This window comes from Centruroides sculpturatus, unplaced genomic scaffold (assembly GCF_000671375.1).
Source record: "Centruroides sculpturatus isolate CEXI.00-Female unplaced genomic scaffold, Cexi_2.0 scaffold860, whole genome shotgun sequence".
Taxonomy (NCBI): domain Eukaryota; kingdom Metazoa; phylum Arthropoda; class Arachnida; order Scorpiones; family Buthidae; genus Centruroides; species Centruroides sculpturatus.
The window spans coordinates 266426-289624 of NW_019385355.1; the positions used below are offsets into that span (position 1 = coordinate 266426).

At 29.3% G+C, this 23199-nt stretch overlaps 1 protein-coding gene across 1 annotated transcript in view; it reads left to right on the top strand.

Moving 5' to 3' along the window:
- LOC111638030 (peregrin-like) overlaps positions 1-23199 on the top strand; it is a gene marked incomplete at its 3' end in the record, with an annotated part of 161357 nt that overhangs the window by 45917 nt on the left and 92241 nt on the right. The window contains exons 3-5 of the mRNA XM_023383654.1: positions 2002-2250; positions 8094-8409; positions 18162-18298. Of these exons, the coding sequence (XP_023239422.1) occupies positions 2002-2250; positions 8094-8409; positions 18162-18298 (702 nt within the window). The remainder of the gene's footprint in view (positions 1-2001; positions 2251-8093; positions 8410-18161; positions 18299-23199) is intronic.

Here is a 23199-nt window from a genome sequence, read left to right on the forward strand (position 1 = left end):
GAGGCGCGAGGCCCTTCGGACCGCGAGGCATAGGCGGTGGCCCACGTCGTCCATGCCTTACGCCGCCCTTAGTCATAGAAATGATGTAATTTGAATATAAATTATTTATAAATATGTATGTCAAGTTATATTTTTATTACTACGTAAAATATATTTAAGAGTTTATGACCACTGTGCTGGGTGAGACGTTGTTGAAACAAAAAAAGTTATGCGTTCAATCACGTACATAAACAGTGTCGTAATTCGCCAAATGAAAATCAGCAAATTCGTAAAATTTTTGTTTATTTTGAACAATCCGGATAATCGAAAATCCGAATAAGGGAGGTTCGGATAATGGAGGTTCTACGAATTCTATTTCTTATTTTACATAATTTATTTTTCATTGTTGGCACTAAAATGATTTGTTTTTCTTTAAGTTTTTTTAGCACATTTTTCAAAAATTTTATTAATATATGGAAAAGCAAAATAACTTACTTTTTATTTTTGGTTTTTAACATTATATTGGTAGTTAAAATATTCTGTCTGTCATTTTTTAATAAATTAAATGGGTAATAATTTAATATAAATTTATTTCTCACTTTATTGATATCTTCATTCTTATCTTCTTCATAGCCTATGTAGTTCTTGTATAGATTTTTTTGTAATTTCATTTTATATGTATTCTTCTTTACTATTTTATTTCTACATGATATTGAAAATTTTAAAACTTAACAAATATCTTTTTTTAACATCACAATAAAATTTAACAGAATATCAATCTGTAATATATTTTCTAATTTAATTATTTATTTGGGTGTTGCTACTTTTATTTCTCACATACTCAAGGTTTCTCACTGTGTGCATGGTTCAAAACTAAATCTTGTAAATGATAACAGTTTAGAATAATAGCAGAAATTTTGATATAGATACAACTATTCATGCCATATATTTATGGATTTCAGAAGTGTTAGCATTTAACTAAACCATTCAATTAAATTTATTTGATGCTGTTGTACAACTTTATAATTGTAACAACAGCATTAAATAAATTTAATAACTTATATTTCAAATTTTATGAAATGAATTTATATTATAGATTTAATTCTTAGTGTGATATTCTTACTTAATAGCTGATGTTTCTGTTTAAGTACATTTTATTTCTTTATACTGTGAATATTTTAGCATTATTATTGCTCTAATTATACAGTGGAGTATTCTTTATGTTTCACGTTTATGCCTTTCTGTCATTTATATGTTGTTTTATGTTGATTCCAAAACACTCCTATTTCTTGAAAGTTATTCAGTAATTTTGAAATTAATTTATTGGATGGTTTATATAGCAACATCATCTTGTTTTAAGATTTATTATGTTAAAAATGACTGTTACCATAGCTTTTGTAATTTAAATACTTGTATTTATTATCTACTTATTATCAAGGAAATTACTGTTAATCAGTTAAATCACTTGTAGCTACTGCTGCTTCAAAGGAAGTTGTGCAGAAAAAGTATTACTACTATTTTTTTTTTACAAAAATCTAAAGTAAGAGAAGAACATTAAAACATTCATTTAAATTATAATACTATAAATTTATCATAAAAATTGTTCTTGCAAGCCTGTGGTGATAATACTATAAATTTATCATAAAAATTGTTCTTGCAATCACAAAAATTCTTGCAAGACTCTTGACTTGCATTTTAATGTTCAGTCATTTTAATCTCCAGTCTCTTGAGAGATGTATAAATGGTGCTCCATTATACAAACTTTTTACTGTTAAGCTTACATATTAGAAGAATCAAAGAGATTCTTATACTCCAAGATTAAAAACAAATAACTATAAATTGAAAAAAATGTATGAATAGTCACATTAATTTGATCAGTAAATTAAAAATAAATTCATTATAATTGTATAAATGAAATTTAAGAAAACTTTGAGTATTTATTTGAAGTGAATGTTTTACAATTTGTATATTATTATTATTATTATTTGTAACTCTTAATTGTAATGATGTTTTTTTTTATAGGATTGTGCATGGTTAGATATAATTAATGACAAAAGGAGGTCTGATAATACCCCTGAAGTTCCAGCAGATGTATTTGAACTTTTAATGGATAGATTGGAAAAAGAATCTTATTTTCAAAGTCAAACAACAGGAAAAGATCCAAATCCATCCATTGACGAAGATGCAGTATGTTGTATATGTAATGATGGGGAGTGTCAGAATTCTAATGCCATTTTATTTTGTGATATGTGTAATTTAGCTGTTCATCAGGTGAGTTTTTTTTATTGTTTTTAAAATATATATAAATAAAAAATTAAGTCAAATTCCATTTATGTTTCTCAGTTGTACATTTTTTGCAGTTACATGTTAAAATGTACTTTCTCTTTTGTTATATGTTTTTTATTTATATGATTTTTCACTTACGCCATATCTTTTGGTACCCTACGGCATTTTTTCTCTCTTGTGCATTATTCATTTTGAAATGGAAAAATTTAAAGTGATTGTTTAAAAAAGTGAAGAAATGAATTTGTACAATTCAGTTGTTTTTGAACTTTTATGAACTTATCCTTGGAATGTTTAAATTCAGTTTGTAAGAAATTGCTTTTGAACTTGTTTGAAATTGAGTGATGAGTTTGTTTACACTTATAAACAAACTCATCACTTAATAGTCCTCATTACTTCTAGTAATGAAAACAATTATTATTAAGTTAAAATCTGTTAAATTCTTTATAATTGTTTAAGTTAAAACCTGCATTGTTAGAAGAAGTAAACTCATGAATGAAGCTTGATGGAAATAATTTTATTTAATAATTTGTATGTATGAGATGAAAAAAAATGATACTTTACATTTTAATAATAATAACTTATATTAAAATTTTTAAAAAATTTTTGTTTGATTTAAAAATTATGATATGAATTGAAACTGAAGCAAAGAATTGCTTGGAGGTTTGGGTGACGTAACTGGCATTGCACCATACCACATGGTAAGCGGAGGTTGTGGGTTCAAGTCCCACTCTGGGCTAGTTATCATCTTCCAGATGGTTTTAAATTATTTAATAAATTATTAAAAATTATAATTATTACTTTAGATAAGAGATGGCACCTAACGTCTACTTCAAATACCAAATTAGTTAATATCTAATCATTAATAATAGAATATTTATAGCCTGATTAATTACAGTGATCACTTGGTTAATTATGAGACAGTTTGAGAAAAATTCTTTTACATAAATGAGATAATAGAATTTTGAAATAAATAATGCATTCATTGTTGAAATATTTAGATTTCATTTGTTCAAGAACAATAAAATACTCAATTCAAGACATTTTATTTGTATTATTAACACTTTATGCATTAATAAATGTAGTTTGTTTTTGCTTACTCTCTGAAATTCACTGATGTTGTCCAGAAATTCAAATGCTTAATTGAACAGTTAAATTAGCTACTAAGAAATGCTTTCCCAATGGTTGATTTGCTCACTTCTAAATGTTACGTCGTCCATGCCTTACGCCGCCCTTAGTCATAGAAATGATGTAATTTGAATATAAATTATTTATAAATATGTATGTCAAGTTATATTTTTATTACTACGTAAAATATATTTAAGAGTTTATGGCCACTGTGCTGGGTGAGACGTTGTTAAACAAAAAAAAAGTTATGCATTTCATCACGTACCTAAACAGTATCGTAATTCGCCAAGTGCAAATCAGCAAATTTGTAAAATTTTTGTTTATNAATCACTCTGTTTATTTTTTAATCACAATAAACCTCTTTACAATTGTTATATTTTTAAAATTTTGCCACAAAGGTTAATATTTTTACATAGAATCAGACTATAATTGTTTTTTAAAATAAATTTATCAAAAGTCCATTTATTTATTATATCAACTAGTTGGAGAAATCCATCAGCAACTAAATGAAAAAAGTAACTGTTTAGGAACTGTTTAGTAACTATTTAGTAACTGATGTAACTGTTTAGGAAATAATGCATACAAGTTAACATAAAATTTTTTATTGTTACAAAATTTATAAAAATTTTTTAACTTACATTATTATGAGAAGCACAGAAATGGTGACGATTGATAAAATATGGATAACAATTATTAATTTACAGGTATTTGTTATAACATAGATGTAAAAGTTATGAACTTACATTAGATATGATGGTATGATACATAAAATAGTATTAGGAGTGAGAGGCAAATGCATAATAAAGTACAATGCTAAAACCATAACATTTAAAACCATGACATTGCAAACTGTTTTACCATTAAAACAATAAAATAGAATAATGAAGTAAAAAACCTGTTCATTGTTAAAACAATAAGAGTATAAACTTATTTACGGTAGATTTATAACACAATGAAATGATTCACAGAAATAGCAAGATATTTGCCACCATTTTCCTTTTTATTTAAACACACTCCCTTTCCCTTCACAGGGGCTCTCTCTTGGTCAAATATGGATACCAAGTTTCATATAATTTTTGACCAGTATTATTATTCATAATTTTGTCTTTGTTTTTTAGTATTTCTAAATGTTCATACTGTCTCCTTTTTTTGTGTATTAGATCCTTTTTTTAATAATTTTTATGGTATCCTTAATAATTTGGCAACCTTCACTGTTACAATGAACTGCAACAGCTGAACTACTATTATTATATTTAATTGCAGATATATGTTCTTTAAACTGAACCTTCAAATCTCTGCGAGTTTCACCTATATAAAATTTAGGTACAGTGCAGCTACAACTGAATTTGTAAATTACATTTTTCTAGTCCCATATATTATTATCATTGTCATGAGCACTAATCTTTCTATTTAAACTAGGGATTTTTCGGGCACTAAAATTATACGATATCTGTTTGATTTAAATTTGATTCTTTCATTTGATTTGTTCGTTAAAGATTTATTGTATTTTCTTTTCCCTTTTTGCAATTTTGTAACCACACACTTTGTAGCTGCAAAATTGTCATGTATGTTAATTTTACAAGAGAGAGAGAGATTTTAATAACTATGCCACATATCTCTGTGTGTTAAAATTACACTATGAGTGCAATTTTAAAGAAAGTGGGAAGTAATATGAGGATCCAGAGACTAGGTTTCTAGTTTTTAAGTAAAATTGCATTTTAGAAACCTTACTTTTCCCAATCAATTTCCACAGAGTAAAAAATGGGACGTATCAGATGTTAACTTAACTGTCGACAAGTCCTTTTTTCCCCTTTTTGCCTCAACCTGTGAAAATAATGAAAGTATGCTATAACAGTTGACTGTCAAATGTGAGAAAGTTCATGATTAACATAGTGTAGGGAGTATAAACAATTGTGTCATTGCTACCAAACAAACAGTCACCAGATCAGATTCCCACATTAAGGACATATAACAAGACCACATCAGACAATTGTCGGAAATTTGCTTTTTGATCAGAAAACTGACTTCCTCAAGTATAATTTCTATGAGCTCGATCGTTTCTACTTAGCTCATCTAATTGTCCTTGCAACTCATTTAGGGTAATACATAATTCTTCTTATCTCATCTTTAGACGGGTTTGCATGTATACTTTCCTCCTTAATTATTCTAATTTGGTTATGGGACCTTGTGGTAAGCCTTTCTATTGTTTCTATACTAATCACGGCATTTAGAGCCTCATCAAATGTGGCCAGTTCATGCGACATCACCCTCTGTCGGATTTTAATATTTGGCCATTCAAAAATTGGACCCTAAGCCTCACATGTAACTCAATTTTGGATTCTTCGAATGATTGCTGTTTCTGCTGCGTCTGATCCGACCTGCTCTATTTCAATTTCAGGGACAAGAGACTGAAGCCTGATCTCATAGGTCTGAACATCATATTCACGTTGTTGAATGCATGCATGGAACCTGTTTATCCTAAAAGAATATGGGACTCTGTCAAATCTCCCGAACATTAAGTTCTTGAAGATATAATAGTCATGTATGTCCTTCATCTTTTGGTCTTTTTTTTGCAAATTCCCTGGCTATTCCTGTTGATTTTAATTTAGCTATTGCTAGCATCTGTTCCTTAGTCCATGATGCTACTTTCGCTACATCCATTAGAAATTCAAAGAAAAACTTGTCTAACACGGACAAAACTTGTCTCAGGCAGAAACCTGTCTATGATGGATACTCTTATTGATCGAAATCCCTGGAAGGGGCTTCTCTCCCTCACTCTTGACACCAATATGTGAGATGCTGGGGGTAGAGTGTCAAACACTGAACCCCTTTTAACGGCAGCGGATCAGCGAGATCCACTCACATTATCACTGGATGGCTTGTAATAGGAGGCCTAATTGTTTTGAGTGGGGAGGTCATATTAGGTAAGTCGATAGTGTCTTTGTGCGCCGAAATAAGTCCACATGGTATCAGGTTAACAACTAAATAACAGTTTAATGAGTTAACTAAAAGCATACAAGAAACAGATACACCAAAAAGCAGACAAGCATAGTAACATCTATTTATCTAAATCTACATTTGGTCCCAAGTGATAACGGGGGACTACCTAGATAAGTCCGCGTCTACCAACAGAGTGTGTGTACATAATTATACCTTAGTTGAATGTGTTTGATGAGCTGATGTCTTCGGGTTTAATTGAAGTTAAATCGGTATCTAGTGTGAGCCTTCTATGTTTCACTTAGTATAGGGTGAGGCAGAAGTAGTTTATATCTGTCGTTTTTGAACTTGCTGCCTTCAATATGGAGGGATGAGCCGTAAGTTGACTTCTAAGTATGATTGCACTAAGTATGTCAGCTTTTAAAGTTGTCCGCTCGATCGTCTGGTGTGGTCTTGTTATATCTGTCCTTAGTGTGGGAATCTGATCAGGTGACCATTTGTTTAGTAGAATGACACAATTGTTTGTTAGCAATTGTTTATAGATTTCCTCTCTAGACTACGTNTGATGTCTTCGGGTTTAATTGAAGTTAAATCGGTATCTAGTGTGAGCCTTCTATGTTTCACTTAGTATAGGGTGAGGCAGAAGTAGTTTATATCTGTCGTTTTTGAACTTGCTGCCTTCAATATGGAGGGATGAGCCGTAAGTTGACTTCTAAGTATGATTGCACTAAGTATGTCAGCTTTTAAAGTTGTCCGCTCGATCGTCTGGTGTGGTCTTGTTATATCTGTCCTTAGTGTGGGAATCTGATCAGGTGACCATTTGTTTAGTAGAATGACACAATTGTTTGTTAGCAATTGTTTATAGATTTCCTCTCTAGACTACGTTAATCATCAACTTTCACATTTGACAGTGGACTGTTATAACATATTTTTGTTATTTTCGTGGGTCGAGTCAAAAAGGGGAGAAAGGACTTGTTGACAGTTAAGTTAATATCCAATAGCTCTCATTATTTTATTCTGGGAACTGATTGGGGAAAGCAAGGTTTCTAAAATGCAAGTTTCTTTAAAAACTAGAAACCTAGTCTCTGGATCCTCTCAATTATTTAATAAAAATTTATGATAAATTATTGATCAAAGACTGACTTCAATGCCACCTTATGAGTGGCAAGAGAATTTCAGAATCTGTGCAAAATTTAAATTTTACACATATGATCATATTGTTTGTAAGTAAGGGAGTGCTTATAGATTATGAATAGAAAAATTAATTCAGGATTTTCTTAGATGGAATATTTTTAGAAAAGAACTATCATGTATTCTTGCAGTAAAAATGTTTTATATTCAATAGAATATATTGAAAAATTATAAACTATAAAAGTGTTTCTTAAAAGTTTTGTAAAGAAATATATTGAAATTAATATGCATGAACTGATAAAAAAACAAATAAATGCAATGTATATTATTTTAAAAAATCCTGTTTTAATACAAAAATAGTTATATAATCTTTATAGTTTCCTATGCATAAAGTTATAAAATTATTTCTTGTTAACCTTGTATAAAAGTGTATTTTCTATTTAATTTCTGTGAGTTTTACATTTATAGTATCTTATTACTTATTGCTCTTTTATCAGTCCAAAATTATTGAAATGAAACTAATTTTTAAGATGACTACTATATAACATTGTTTAAAAATTAATAATTAACTTAAAAATAATTTTAAAAAATTGTCTAATAAAAGAAATTTAAGAAATAAACTTGTTTATTTACAGGAATGTTATGGTGTCCCATATATTCCTGAGGGACAATGGCTTTGTCGTCGTTGTCTACAGTCTCCATCACGTGCTGTTGATTGTGTTCTTTGTCCTAATAAAGGGGGAGCATTTAAACAAACAGATGATGGTCGATGGGCTCATGTGGTGTGTGCCTTCTGGATACCTGAAGTGTGTTTTGCCAACACTGTTTTTTTAGAACCTATAGATAGTATAGAAAACATTCCACCTGCACGCTGGAAATTAACATGTTATATCTGCAAACAAAGAAGTGTAGGAGCTTGTATTCAGTGCCATAAAGCAAATTGTTATACAGGTAATTAAATCATATAAATTTGTGATAGAATTTTTATTAGATTTAATACAGTGTGTTGTTATATTATAATTAAAATTTATTTAGTTTATTCAAAATGATCAGTAANAAACAAAGAAGTGTAGGAGCTTGTATTCAGTGCCATAAAGCAAATTGTTATACAGGTAATTAAATCATATAAATTTGTGATAGAATTTTTATTAGCTTTAATACAGTGTGTTGTTATATTATAATTAAAATTTATTTAGTTTATTCAAAATGATCAGTAATATCACTATTTTTGCATAAAGATGTGATATTTTTATTATTAAAAATTTTTAATGTATCTCAAAATGTAAATACTTTGGGCATAAAAGAGGTATATAATAAATTTGGTTTGGTTTAAAAATAAGCAGTAGAAATAAACAGTGCATGAAAGAGGAAAAATAGCTTTCAGAGTAACAAGATGATATACAGGGAAAATTACTTGGAAACTTTCTTCTTTTCTGGAAAACCATGGAAGGCAGCAGTTTATTACAAACCAGAATTGAAAGATAAATTGGATATTTAAAAATTTTTCTTGCCACACTATAAGACTACATGGACTCTGCAGGTGTCTGGTGTTCTTACACATATCCAAACAGCAATCAATTTCCTGCCATATTTTTTTCAGTTTATCAGGTTTTACAGATTCAAGAGCTACTATGGGATATGTAAGTGATCTTATACATACTGCTTAATTCTCAAGGGATGTATTTCTACATTAAAGCAATACTCCATAGCAGCTCTTGATTCATTAACACTCAATGTCTGACTGAAAATTTCTTTCTTGGCATTTTGCCACTTTTGCTAATCAGCTGAGAAGACTTCTCTGCATCTCGTGAGTGTGCAGATTTGTTCTTCTTGGTTTTTCTTTTTCTTCATTTATTTTTTTTAGCCTCACCTTTCCGTTAGAGATCATCTGTCTTTTTTTAAAAATGTTAGATTTCTGAAGTAATTTCTCATGGGAGTGCACAATGGACCTTTTTATGTGAATTGAATTTTACTTAAAAGAAACTATTTGCACAATAACAATAAGAACACCAATGTTCTGAAAAAAGTATGACATGAATTTGACTATCATTTGGGTATTATTGAATCACAGGGCACCTATGCAGAGTTCTTTTAGTTTTTGTAATGCATAAATAAAACTTTCAGAGTTTCTCTTTCTATCCTACAGTTAAAGATCTTCTAACCCTGCTACTGCATTGTCATTGAGTTGGACAGTGCTTTCAAATGAGACAACTCATACTAAACACAATAATGCTTCATTTATCCCTGGAATGGATGTGTAAAACTAACAAAAAAGAAATCTAACAAATGTGAGTTGGTGCATGACATCTCAAAGACATTGATTTTTAGATTTAAAAAAAAAACACATTTTGATATCCAGCTGTAGTTTAATACTAAAAAACATTTTCAACCTATTCATAGGTCTTCCTCACTTAGGACTAATTAATTGAATACTTGTTCTATTTTAATCTAAAAACACTAAAATACAAATTTACAAATTTAAACAAACATAATATAAAATTTAAATAAAGAAAATATATCTTGATAATTAAATTTAAATTTTAATTATTGATGAAACACAAATACATATATTAATTATTTTTATTATTGATTTATTTAAGTGTCAAAGTTCAAAAATACATTTACACACCATAGACTGTCCACATACCTAAAATTAATACGCATTTGTTTTCTGTGAACTTTAAATATTTCTATCATTTCCAAGTATTGGAGGTTGTTAAGATTTCTATGCGGTCAGATTATTGCTGCATTCTCCCATGCAACTCTTATGTTTTGCTCTCTGATATAGTTGGCTAAGACTATGCTGTTCATGTTCCTGTTAATTGTATACAGATTATACAGATGTTACTTAAGTCTTTCTTTCAAGCTCCTTGCTGTAGCTCCCACATATGAAAGTTTACATAGAAAATGTTGATCTTCCAGAGGAATGGAGGGTGGTGGAACAGTTTTCTTTTGGTTTATTATTTCTAAGTACAGTGGAACCTCGGTATATGATAATCTGTTCCTGATGTTTGGACTTATACCGAATAGGACGTATACCAAACCAACCTTTCCCATAAGAAGTAATGTAAAAATGATAAATCTGTTCTCATGTAAAAAAAAAAATGGCTGGCTTTAAACACCTCGCTTTCCTGGCTAGTTCCTGCTTGATTTTTCATGAGATCAGCATGTATATTTTTAGCTTTCTCGCAAATAATTGCTTCTGATACACTGTCACCAGCACACTGTTTTTCAGTTATCCAAAGCAAAAGCAATTTCTCAACATGATCTAATGTCTTCGATCTCTGTTTAGAAATTGAATTAACCCCTTTTGCAACATTAGCAGATTTAATAATGTTTTTATTTTTCACGATTGTCGATATCGTCGTTCTCGGAATACGGTATGCAACAGTCAATCTCGAACACGCGTGCCACGTTCATATTTCTTAACAATCTTTTTTATCAGTTCCATTGTGATTCTAGTCATTTTTTAGTTTTCTGTCGCTTTTCATTTGCCTTTTTGAAATTCATGATTAATAAAAATAATAAAATGTTACTTATAAATTAAAATCAGAAGAAATTTAACAAAGTTATAAACTGTGGCACCGTGAACATCTAGTCTGGTGTAGTACATTGATAGTGCTACTTGTTCATAGAGGGCATGTATAATTGAATTAAGTCGTATACCGAACAAAAGTTGTATACCGAGCAAAATTTGTTTCATCCAAATAGGACGTAATCCGAATTTGACATATTCTAAAGCAGATATATGCCAAGGTATCACTGTATCATAAAAATTATATGATTGCATTTATGTGCTGCTCTTAGGTTGTTTTTCCTGGCAACCTCCTTGTGGATTTTTTTCAAGTATGAGAAAGTAATTTACCACACATCTTAAGATATTCTGTTGTGAAGATTTACTTGTTATTTGAATATATGCCATATTATTTATCTTAAAATTTAAATTTTGATTATCAAGTTTGTTTTCTTTATTTAAATTTTATATGTTTGTTTAAATTTGTAAATTTGTATTTTAACCTGTACCGTGTTATTCTTGAGATACCTTGGGCTGAAGAATAAAAACTCGGACTGTTGGACCGGAGATATCTCATATCTCATTTTTTTTAACACTAGATGTCACTACTTGTACTGAATTTTGAAATCAGTGACTCTCATCACATGAATGGGTATAGCATCTAGCCTCACACAGCAGGTCATTACATTAATATGAGCAAATGTTCAAGGGAAAGTAGATCCTGTAGTGAAAATGGCAGCGGCTGGGAGAAATTACACCTTGAACAAATCAGAAGTGGTTGAGTATTTGTTCAATTTAGGTTCTGGTGAGTCTGAATTATCAGACAGTAAAAATGAATATGTACAAAGTGAGAACGTGAGTAATTTTTAGTTTATACAGAAGCTACCACAGAATATAGCAGTTTTGAAGGTGGGCAAGGTGAGAAAGTTGTTCTTACGTTATTAGAACCAAGAGAAAAACTAACTTCTGAAATATGGTTTTTGTTTTTACATTTTTTAATATGTCTATTTTGTGTGCAAGATAAAAAATAATTTGGAATGATACAATAGCTACAATTATTTTTTTTCTAAAATACATAATTGCATTAGGCTTAAAATTGAAAAAATTTAACGTTAAGTCATATGTATAGGGAAAAAAATTTGACACTTAACAAGTTAATCTCAAAATGCTGTTTATGCATTTGATTCATTAGTCCTAACTGAAGAAGACCTATGAATAAGTCAAAAACATTTTTATAGTATTAAACTGCTGCTGGATATTAAAAGGTGTGTTTCTTTATCTAATTGTCTTATGTCCAGTTTGCCTTGAGAATATTTTAACAAGGTCAGTTTTATTCTAAAATTATGAAATTATTGGCATGGCATCAAAAACTATGATTATATTTTTAATTTCTGCATTTTGTTTTTTTTCTAAAAATGTAAAATACTCGTGGATTGATAGAAATGTATTTTGCTGTTTATTTGAATGTAATTTGATTTGAAAATGCAGAAAAATAAACATATCAAATTTTAACTCGCTGTTAATTATTCAAATTTTCATGGATTCACTTCAGATTTGTTTGTAATTGGAGGTTGATAAGTTGTCTTTCAAGGTCAGGTTAGTAAAACTTTATTACTTTCACAACAGAAAGTGAGTAGAGAAAGGAGTCACACCCATTTCCAAAGTAAACAAACCACAAAATGTTTTATTACTCTATTAAAAAACAAAAAGCTTCCTTCTTAGAAGTTGGTTAAATTAAGATGTTATTGTTTTGTTGTACTTGGGAAAAATTTTGTATTTAAGATTAAACAGTTAGTTCTTTCAAATCTGATTACTCAATTTTATTTTTATATATAGTCATGCAGTTGTTAAAAATCAATTACCTAAATTCAAGAACTAACATTGCTCAAAATATTGCAGAAAGCATCAAAAGTTTTTGCTGATTGGTTTAACCAGGAATAGTTTGTTTAAGAAATGAAACAATCAAAGAAATAATGTGTGGCCCATAAAAAATTTGGTCTTAAACACTTACAAAATGATGTCAAATGCATAAATTAAAAAGCTTTATAACTTAAAACATTTCTCACAATTTAATCAAATAAAGGTATTACTCAAATCTGAATAACACTTGTATAATGAATAAAAATTTTACAAGTTGCAAATTTTGCATTATCAGAATTATTTTTCATGTTTCTCATGACAATGTGATGCAAGAAAAATAACAAACTGTCAAAAATAAACATATTGGTCTATTTGAAATTACAATTACTTTGATTGTTTTGCCTTTGCTATTTGCTTATAGGTGTTGTCAAGTTGTTTGTTATAAGTAACCACTTTGTATGGAATAGTTTCTTTTCGTGTCTAGGTACTGTGTGGGGAACTAGTTACAGTAACTAGACACAACAGTATTGGTTGAAGAATGGTACAAAATTGACATTACCATGTAATGTTTGTGATTTATATTTGTCTATTCCTCAGCTGTATTATTTGCAGAAAAGGTCCTACTTATTGATAAACAAAAAGTGATTTTTGTTAGTGTTTGAATTATTTTGTCCAATCTGCAGATGCTTTATTTAGATTTTTATTGTTTCTCAAGTTTGCTACCTTAGCACAAGGAAAATTGAGGGATCACATTTTAATGATGTTAATTTTATCTCCTTCATATATATATAAAGTTGTTTATTTATTTTTGTTTTAATGATAGGGAATTTTATATTTGGAAGAATGATTTCTAAATTATTGTGATTCTTTCAGTTTCTGGCTTATTTATCTAACCAGCTTATCTCTATATTTTGTTTGCAATTTAACATAGATCATTATTTAAGATGCTATGATCAGCGGCTGGCTGTTATTCATTTCGTTTCTCACTTTATTAATGTTGGAAGATAACATCTGTGCTCTCTGAACCAAACTTTAAAACAGCTTGTCAAATTATACAGATAGATTTCTAACTTACACAGAGTTCTATTTCAGGACTGCTATCATAAGTTGAGCATAAAAAAAATAATGGGGATAATGGGATATGTTTCCTAACATCCTACATAATCCCAAATAATGTAGCCTGTGTCATAGACCCAATTTTTGCAGATTGTCCAGCATGTTGGTCAATCTGGGGAAGATCAAGAAATCAGATATTTCTGTGTGGTAAAAATTGGCATACTTGTTTATCCCAGGGAATTCCAGAATGTGATTTATGTGAGGTTATAGATTCCTCTTTAGATGGTGCACAAAATAAATGAAATGAGTTAGGTCATGTGGCATCTCATAGATGCCAGTTTTTATTCTAAAATTGTGAAACAGCATTACATCAAAACCTATGATTATATGTTTAATTTCTGCATTTTGTCTTTTTTCTAGCAATGTAAAATACTCATGGAATGCCAAAAGTGCTTTTTGGGCTGCAATTTGAAAAAATTTTAGACCTATAAATTTCCACTTCCGTTTGTCCATCTGTCTTTTCTTAATCTCGAGAACAGAGTTAGATAGATGAAAGATGAGACCAGATATAAAAACCTTAGGGGCAGGAGACCCCAGTTAACTATAAGGACTTCCAGTACCAACTGGAAATCATGTTATTTCAATTCAAAACTTCTCCTGAAAGCTGTTAATAGATGACTGGCACTACTTTATTGTTAAAGGAAAAGTATGATGTACAGGGGCAAGCTACTACTAAACTCGAGGTCTATATTTTAAATTAAATAAATTAAAAATATGATTAGAAAAATAAATATATCAAATTTCAGAAATTTGCAAATTATCTCAGCTTACACAATTAACATCTGCTTTTTGTGAAATTTGAGAGAAAGGTGTAATCTTTCAAGGTCAGTGTAGTAAAACTTTATTACTTTTGTGGCAGATTGTCAGTGCAGCCCATATTGAATGGCTACTACTACTAACCTCAATAAGCCACTAATTATTTTATTATCATGTTAAAAAAAGAACTTATAAAAAACCAAAACCATAAAGTGGAACAATATATATAGACTCTCACCTAAATGTCAAATTTCCAGCAAAAACACCAAATTTACTATTCGAATGCTTTCAGCCATTCCTTAATCAGACTTTTCCTCATGAAGGCTGATTAAGAAGTCGCCGAAAACGTTCAGTGCATTGCACCTCCCACTTGACTCTTTGCCCTCTTAAAGCCATCCAGTGATAAAGTAAGCGAGCTTTGCCAATTTGACGATTATTGCTCTGACCCTCGCCCGTATTCTCACACTTTGACAGGGTGCCAAGGGAGGAACTGTGATAGTGTCTCAAAAGAAAATTATTTCACAAGAAATACGTGGAAGTAATGTGCACAAACATTTTTTTATTTTTGAGAGGGTCCATTGATCCTGTTAACCACAGCCACAGCTCATTATCATGTTAGTTTATTTTCATAACATTTTTTGAAACATTCTTTTTGTCTTCAGAAACATCAAACTTTTAATTGTTACATATTTTTTCCAGTTCATTAAATATTATTCAAACTGAAACATTATACATTTGTAATGTATGATGTATAATATTATTACAAATTTTTATTTTAATCTTTAATTTCTTAAAATTTTTAGTTTACCTGTAAAGTAAATAGAAAAAAAAACAATTAATAGTTAGTTTTGAATTGATAAATAACATGTTTTGAAAATCTGAAGAAATTTTAAAAAAGAAAACTCTTAGGAAACTTTAGTGAACTGTTTTCTTCAAGTTAACTAAATGATTTGTACCTTAAGTGTAATTGAAAGACTCTTAAAAGTTTATGAAATCAATTATATTAGTTATGTTGTTAAAATAAAACTTTTGGTAAATAATAATATTATCATTATCGAATAATTCAATAATAATAATAATAATAATTATAATAATAATTCTCTGNACACACTTATTTAATTTTAGTTTTGTTTTGGTTGCTATGCCTTGACTTTGGTCCGGCATAGTACATAGCCACTGGTGTGAACCGAGTATAACTCACAAAACATAACAACAACAATAATAATAATAATAATGTTTATTGATTTAAATTTAAATTTCTTACAATGGGGACTATTTGATTGAATAATGTTAATAATGTACATACAATCCATGTTAATAAATTATTGGAGAAATTCCAAAGATTTAGAGAAAAAGGAAAAAATCATAATTCTATAATACAAAATTATTGATAGTTGCTAGATCAAGTTATTCAGTTGGATGGATGATATTTGATTATTATTGAAATGGATCCCTGAAAATAAGCAATTTAATAATTTTTTTACTTTAGATGGTTTGTAATTATAATTTATATATTTTCAAGATATATGTAAGTGTAAAGAAAAAAGTATAAATTGTTAGTGTTGGGAAGGTTAAAAACACTTTTTTTGCATGTGAATAAAATAAGGTTATGTAACATCCTTAGTAGCTAAATGATCTCAATATATTGCAGATGTAAAAACTATTTAATATTAGTCTGGAAGTACTCAACAAAGATAAATTACAAACTTGCTACAACACCTGTGTACATTCTTGGATAAATCTAAATTGTTTATAATTTGAAATAAATTTAGAAATGATATTTATGGTATTGTAATCTTCATTTCTTCATTTTTTAATTTCAAGATTCTATATGTTTTGAAAAGCCTACAGTAAATTCTATAGCCAGTTATAAAAATTTGATGATGTTATGGAAAATGTTGTTTGATTATTTTAAATGAATTTTTTGGCTGAATATTTTATTATTGATACCAGCTGTACCTGGCCACACGTTGTTTGGCTCAAAATGTATCTATTATAAATGTATAACACTCCCCGCAGGGGGAATTTTGAAAAATCCCTTCTTAGTGTACATTCTCTTGACGAACCCTATTAAAACACAATCAAAAACGCAAAAAACTGCATCTAAAATACAGTGTATTTATAAATGAATGGTGCAGTTTTAAAAATTAATAATAAATCTACTTATTACCTTTTATGGGCAAACCTTACATCATAAGTAGCATAACTGTCCAAGTTTTTTATGTGCTACTCGCTTTTCGCTTGTCATGCACTGCAGACCATCACAGAGAACATGCTACACTGTATAGGGAAGAATTTGATTACCATGTAGATGTGTGTTGTGTGGCCATGGGTGCACATATTGAAGGATTGTGATTAATGCATAAAAAACTTGGACAGTTGCTGCTGTTTATGCTGTAAGGTTTGCCTATCAGGTAATAAATAGATTTATTATTAATTTTAAAAACTACACCATTCATTTATAAACACCCTGTATTATAATAGAAGCCAAGTTCTTCACGGTAAGCCTTAATCCTGTCCCTCTTCCCTGCAGGGGGATTTTGACATCTGTATAATATAAAAACATGTATTCGAATGCAACGTTGTTTCAAAATTTCAAAGCAATCAGTTTCAACTTTCAGAGATTTAAGATTTTGAACAAACGAATATTTACATTTTTATATATAGAGATTAACGTGTTTATTCAATGAAAACGAAAAACTAATAAATTAAAATGTCCCAAAAAATTTGATGCTTGTCTGTGTAATAATTAAATAACAATGTTACTACACCAGAGTAAATTAAAATAATGTACCAGTGAGCCTGTTACTGGTGTGCGTCTGTTACTAAACCAACTGTTACAAACATTTTCAAACTCACAGGTTCTTCTTCAGGTAACATAACTTCTGAACAAATGCAATTCAAATTAGATTGAATTGGAACATCAGTTGGAACTCAATCGCTTAGATGTTGATAATGTCACTCAGGCATGTGCTGTATTATCTGAGTTTAATGTAAGTTCTTGTCCAAGTGCACCTCCAGGCCGTAGATAGAGTGATTTCATCCTTATGGTTAATGCAATTACCATCCTTGACTGTAGCCATGCAAATGTAAATAACTTCTAGCCATCTAAGATGGTGTACATGTTGCATAGTGTAGATGACCCTTGCTTGATTGAACATCAATCCTACTTCTGGGTCAGAGGCATAGATGGCAAGAGCAGTGGTGGTCCTCTGATGCCGAATATCTGGAATAATAATTTTATAATTATTCCAGAAATTCAGCATATCTAATAATTAATTCATAATTATTATATATTCAGCATATATAATAATTATGAAATAACTGAAGTATTTATTACATTAAGAGTGCTAATGTATTATTATATGATAAATTTCAAAACTAAAGTTTATTAATTTTAATTTTTATGAAAATTTAAAATGAAAAATAATTATCTAAAATTAATATTTTCATTTAGCATTCCATGTAACATGTGCCCAACAAGCAGGTCTTTATATGAAAATGGAAGCCGTAAGAGAAAATGGTAATAATGGTAATTCATATGTAAGGAAAACTGCATACTGTGATGTTCATACTCCAGCTGATTCTGATATGGTAAGAGTAGTTTCTAGATTTTAAATAGTAAATAAAAGCAAATAACTTTTAATATAATTAACTTATTTAGATTTATGTTAAAACAATATAAAGTGGAACCTCGGTATATGACCTTAAGCCGTTCCTAATATTTGGACTTATACCGAATTGGACGTATACCAAACCAACTTTTCCCATAAGAAGTAATGTAAAAATGATTAATTCGTTCTTATGTAAAAAAAAAAACAAAAAAAAAATGGCTGGCTTTAAACACCTCGCTTTCCTGGCTAGTTCCTGCTTGGTTTTTCATGAGATTAGCACGTATCTTTTTAGCTTTCTCGCAAATAATTGCTTCTGATACGCAGTCTCCAGCACATTGTTTTTCAGTTATCCAAAGCAAAAGCAATTTCTCAACATAATCAATGTCTTTGATCTCTGTTTAGAAATTAATTTAACCCCTTTCGCAACATTAGCAGATTTAATAATGTCTTTTTCACGATTGTCAATATTATTGTTCTCGGAATACGGTATGCAACAGTTAATTAAAATCTCGAACATGCATGCCACCTTCATATTTCTCAACAATCTCTTTTATCAGTTCCATTATGATTCTAGTAATTTTTTTAGTTTTCTGTTGCTTTTCATTTGCCTTTTTGCAATTCATGATTAATAAAAATAATAAAATGTTACTTACAAATTAAAATCAGAAGAAATTTAACAAAGTTATAAACCATGGCACTGTGAACATCTAGTCTGGTGTAGTACACTGATAGTGCTACTTGTTCATAGATGGTGCGTATAATTGAATTAAGTCGTATACTGAACAAAAGTCGTATATCGAGCAAAATTTGTTTCGTCCAAACAGGATGTATTCCAAATTGGATGTATTCTAAAGCAGACATATACCGAGGTACCACTGTAATTGATATTTAAATGAATAAACAAAAAATATGGATAAATTAGCAAATTAACTTGGAAAATTGCATCAAAGTTGAAATTTCTGTAGATGAATCATATATTTTATGTATACAGTAAAATTTCCCTTTGTGTGATTACCACTATTTTGTGACTGATAGAAAAATTCCCCAAAATTTTTTACTGATTTAAATAAGACATAGATTCCTATTATGTGATCACTCTGATTTGTGCTCTTCTCCAATGTGTGGCCATATTTTTTGGTCTTTTCCACACAAATTAGCCTCATATATGTGATCATTTGCATACAATTACTTCAGATGCAATTTATTACCATATAGAGCTGTTTGCTTTCTTTACAGGAAGTGTCAGATTATTAATATTGGTGATTGCAAATTTACTGGGTATTACATTATTGGTAATTATATTTGGAATTACTAGTTTATTGGTAATTTACTGGTAAATTCGTATTAACAAATGATTTAAAACAAAATCAAATTACTGACAGAATTATTAAACAACCATTTATTTACAAGTTTTCTATCATTTTAGATAAACAACATTCTTGTAATAGCAATTATTATGACATAACAGACATTGAAATAATACTGATAATTAATTATCTTTTTCCTTACTTTGAAAGGAGGCTATTAAAAACATAATAAATTTAGGCTCTTGTCGTCTAATCTAGACTTAATTTTCGTACAAATGGCAGCTGCATTAGAAAAAGCTCTCAAAATTAATACTAGTTGGATGTACTGTTATTAGAGCATTGAAAACCTTCTTAAGATATATTCCTTGTATTAACTCAATTAAAGTCTTCAGATAAGGAGGCGTTAAAGAAATTAAAATAAACACTTTATTTCTGCAGAAATAAAATGTTTATTTTAATTTCTTTAACACCTCCCTATCTGAAGTCTTTAATTGAGTTAATACATTGTTTATGTTGGCTTGATGTCCAATCTAAGTATTTAGTATACCTAACAGTATGTTCCTTGTATTTTTTTCTTTAAGAAATAATTCATTTCTTTCTTAACTATATCTTTCACACTTTTAAATTTACTTATATTTCTGTTATCAGTGCCTATGCTCATTTTATGTTTAATGAATAAGTACAATTTCTCTTTCATTGCTAAATTTGACTTCTCTATTGTGCACTTTGTTCTCGTCTCATTGTGAGACCTTGATGGTGTGGTAAGCAATGAACACCTCTCACTAGAATCTGAGTCTGAACTAATTTTAGTGACATCAGCATGTCGCAATTTATTTTCATTTTCTGATAAGTGCTTGATTATTTCTACAATCCCATTCAAAATTATATTTTTTGTTAACATTATTGGGTATTTCGTGTGACATATTTGTTCAATTTTTCTGGGTTATTTTCCTGTATTAGACTCCAAAAACAAGATCTGTTTTTGGAGTATAATACAGGGAATCAAGTAATAAACAGACTAGAAAATTCCTTTTAGTTTAACCTTAAATTACAAATAGAATGACCAATCACCACCTGCACTGTTTTCTCTCTATGGTATCTGGTGAGACAAAAGGGAAGTTTGCTTCCTAAGGGTATTTCCTGTAGGAATTCTAGGAAAATAAATATCAGGTTAATTAAGAGGTTTTTTAACCGAAATCCCAGTAAGAAAATTAATTACCAGTAAATTTATCAGGGTATAATTTTCCTAATTTACCGGTAATGCAATCACTAATTAATACCTTTCAGGGCTTCTGGTCACAAAGGATTGGGAGTCCTACATAATACATAATTTTATGATATCATAAACTAATAATGCCTAATTGTAGCTATAAAATTATTTATAAATTATGATATACAATTGCAATGGTAAAATTTTAATTTCATATTCAATAATAATGATAAGTTAATACAGTATTTACAACTTTGTTTACATTTATCATTTGACTGATATTTGATATGAAGGAATCATTTTGTTATTGTCTTTGGCATCTAAATTATGTTACTTTAGTGATAATATCTTTAACATGATATCTTAATTTTAGGACTGACTTTCTTGTTTAATTAAATTCTTGGAAATGTAATCACTATAATTTCCTGTAGATTGAGTGTTAATGCTAGATTTAAGTGAAAATTAGAATTTTTGATAGAAAAGAATTATAACATATGATGATATATGTTATAGTTTAAAAAATCCAGCTTTTTATAGAAAATAGAATGAACTCGTAGATTTTTTGATGCTCTTAGAACAGAAAAGCTCTTTAGTCTTTCTGGGTTTGTTATCTTCTATAATTTTTACAAATATATTTTTATTATAGAGTATACATAATGTATATTAAATACAAAATGAATTGTCTGTAGTGTTAAAATTCACAATTGAATCACAAGATACACTTTCATTTTTCAAAATTTTGTTGCAAGCACTTTTAATAATTAATGGTAGAAGTTTATCTAGATAGTCTCAATAGTGGCATTTCCATAATCTCGACAACATGTGTGTTTTGAGAGTTAATCTAGGTGTTCCTATCTTTAGTTTACAAGTTTTCTAATGTCATTTCAGTTCTAAAATAATTTCCTAACATTTTATAACTATGTTAAGAGTAATTTAAATTTTTAGGTTCAGAAAGTTATGTATTGTTGTACGAATAATTTTTTTCAAAGTTTATAATTCATATTTTGTCTTTTATTGTTGTAATGGCAAAGCTTGGAAAACATCAACAATTTTTTTGGCAAAAGTGTGCTTCAAGAGATTTTTTTTTTCATTTTATAATATCAAAATATTTAGAATTTAATTGTGACAAGAGAAATACATCAGTTGGTATGTTTGCCATAAAGTTTGGTATGCAACCTGCAGATGCAGTTTGTTTGAAATGTGATGGTGGTTGTAAATTAAATTATTGAAAGGATCATGATTCTGTTCCTTTTAGATGTCACATATGCAAGATGAACAGTTCATCATTTGAAGTAATTTTTTAACATAAATTTGGGAGAATTTTTTGGGAAACTACTTTTTTGTTTATTTGGCATCTAATCTATATATATAACCCATTCAACATGTGTTCGTCCGTCCCGTAACCGTTTGATAACGGACACTAGAGGCGCCCCTATCGTGTGCCATATTTAAAACATTCAAATTAAATTAACAATTTTAATTATTATTTAAATGAACAATATAAATTATTATTATTCATTTGGCCAATAAATTATTATTATTCATTTGGCCAATAAATTATTATTTGGTCAATATAACAATATAAATAATTCAGTATATTTGTAATAGGAATTTATTATTGTCACGGAATGCCTGTAATGTTCACTAGGGGGCGAATAACGAAAAACCGGATAGATTTGAACCACTACGATAAAACGATAAGGTTTGAAATAGTTAAGCTAATTTTTTAATAAAATTAAAGTATATTAAGTGCATTAAACATGCCTCATAGGAATTTGTAATACTGCTAAAACGCCCACTAGGGGGTGTCCCGGACTACTAGTTTGCATAGAATGCATGTTGAGCGTCAGCTGTTTGCCTGTGGGCATGAGTAGTTGAACAGCTATTGAATGGGTGAATTTCATATGACACATTATGATTGTTTCATTGTCTAATTTTATTGGAACGAAAATTGGATGGGCTGGAAAGGTTGTCGAAATTGACGAGATAGTTTTGAGCAAAATGAAAAAAACTAGGAGAAAAGTTAGACCTGTTCAGCATACGAGTAAGTTTTATCCTGGAGCAAGACGTGTTTTAGTTTGGAAAGAGCCGGATATTGTACCTTCAGTCCTGAAAGTAAGTGCCAAATAAATCCGAAAATCATAAGAGGAAGAATATAGACATGTGTTAAGAATGCAGAAAAGGTTTCTATAATGGAAAAGAACAAAGTTATGATAGAATCATCCAAACCATGTTTTTTATCGAATAAATCAGAGAAAAGGAATCAGAAAATACCTCAATGGTGAATGAAAGATTATTTCTTTAAATGCCGATGTAGTAAGTAGCTGCGCCAGTTGCCATCTTGTTTGTGAAAGTGACGTCCAT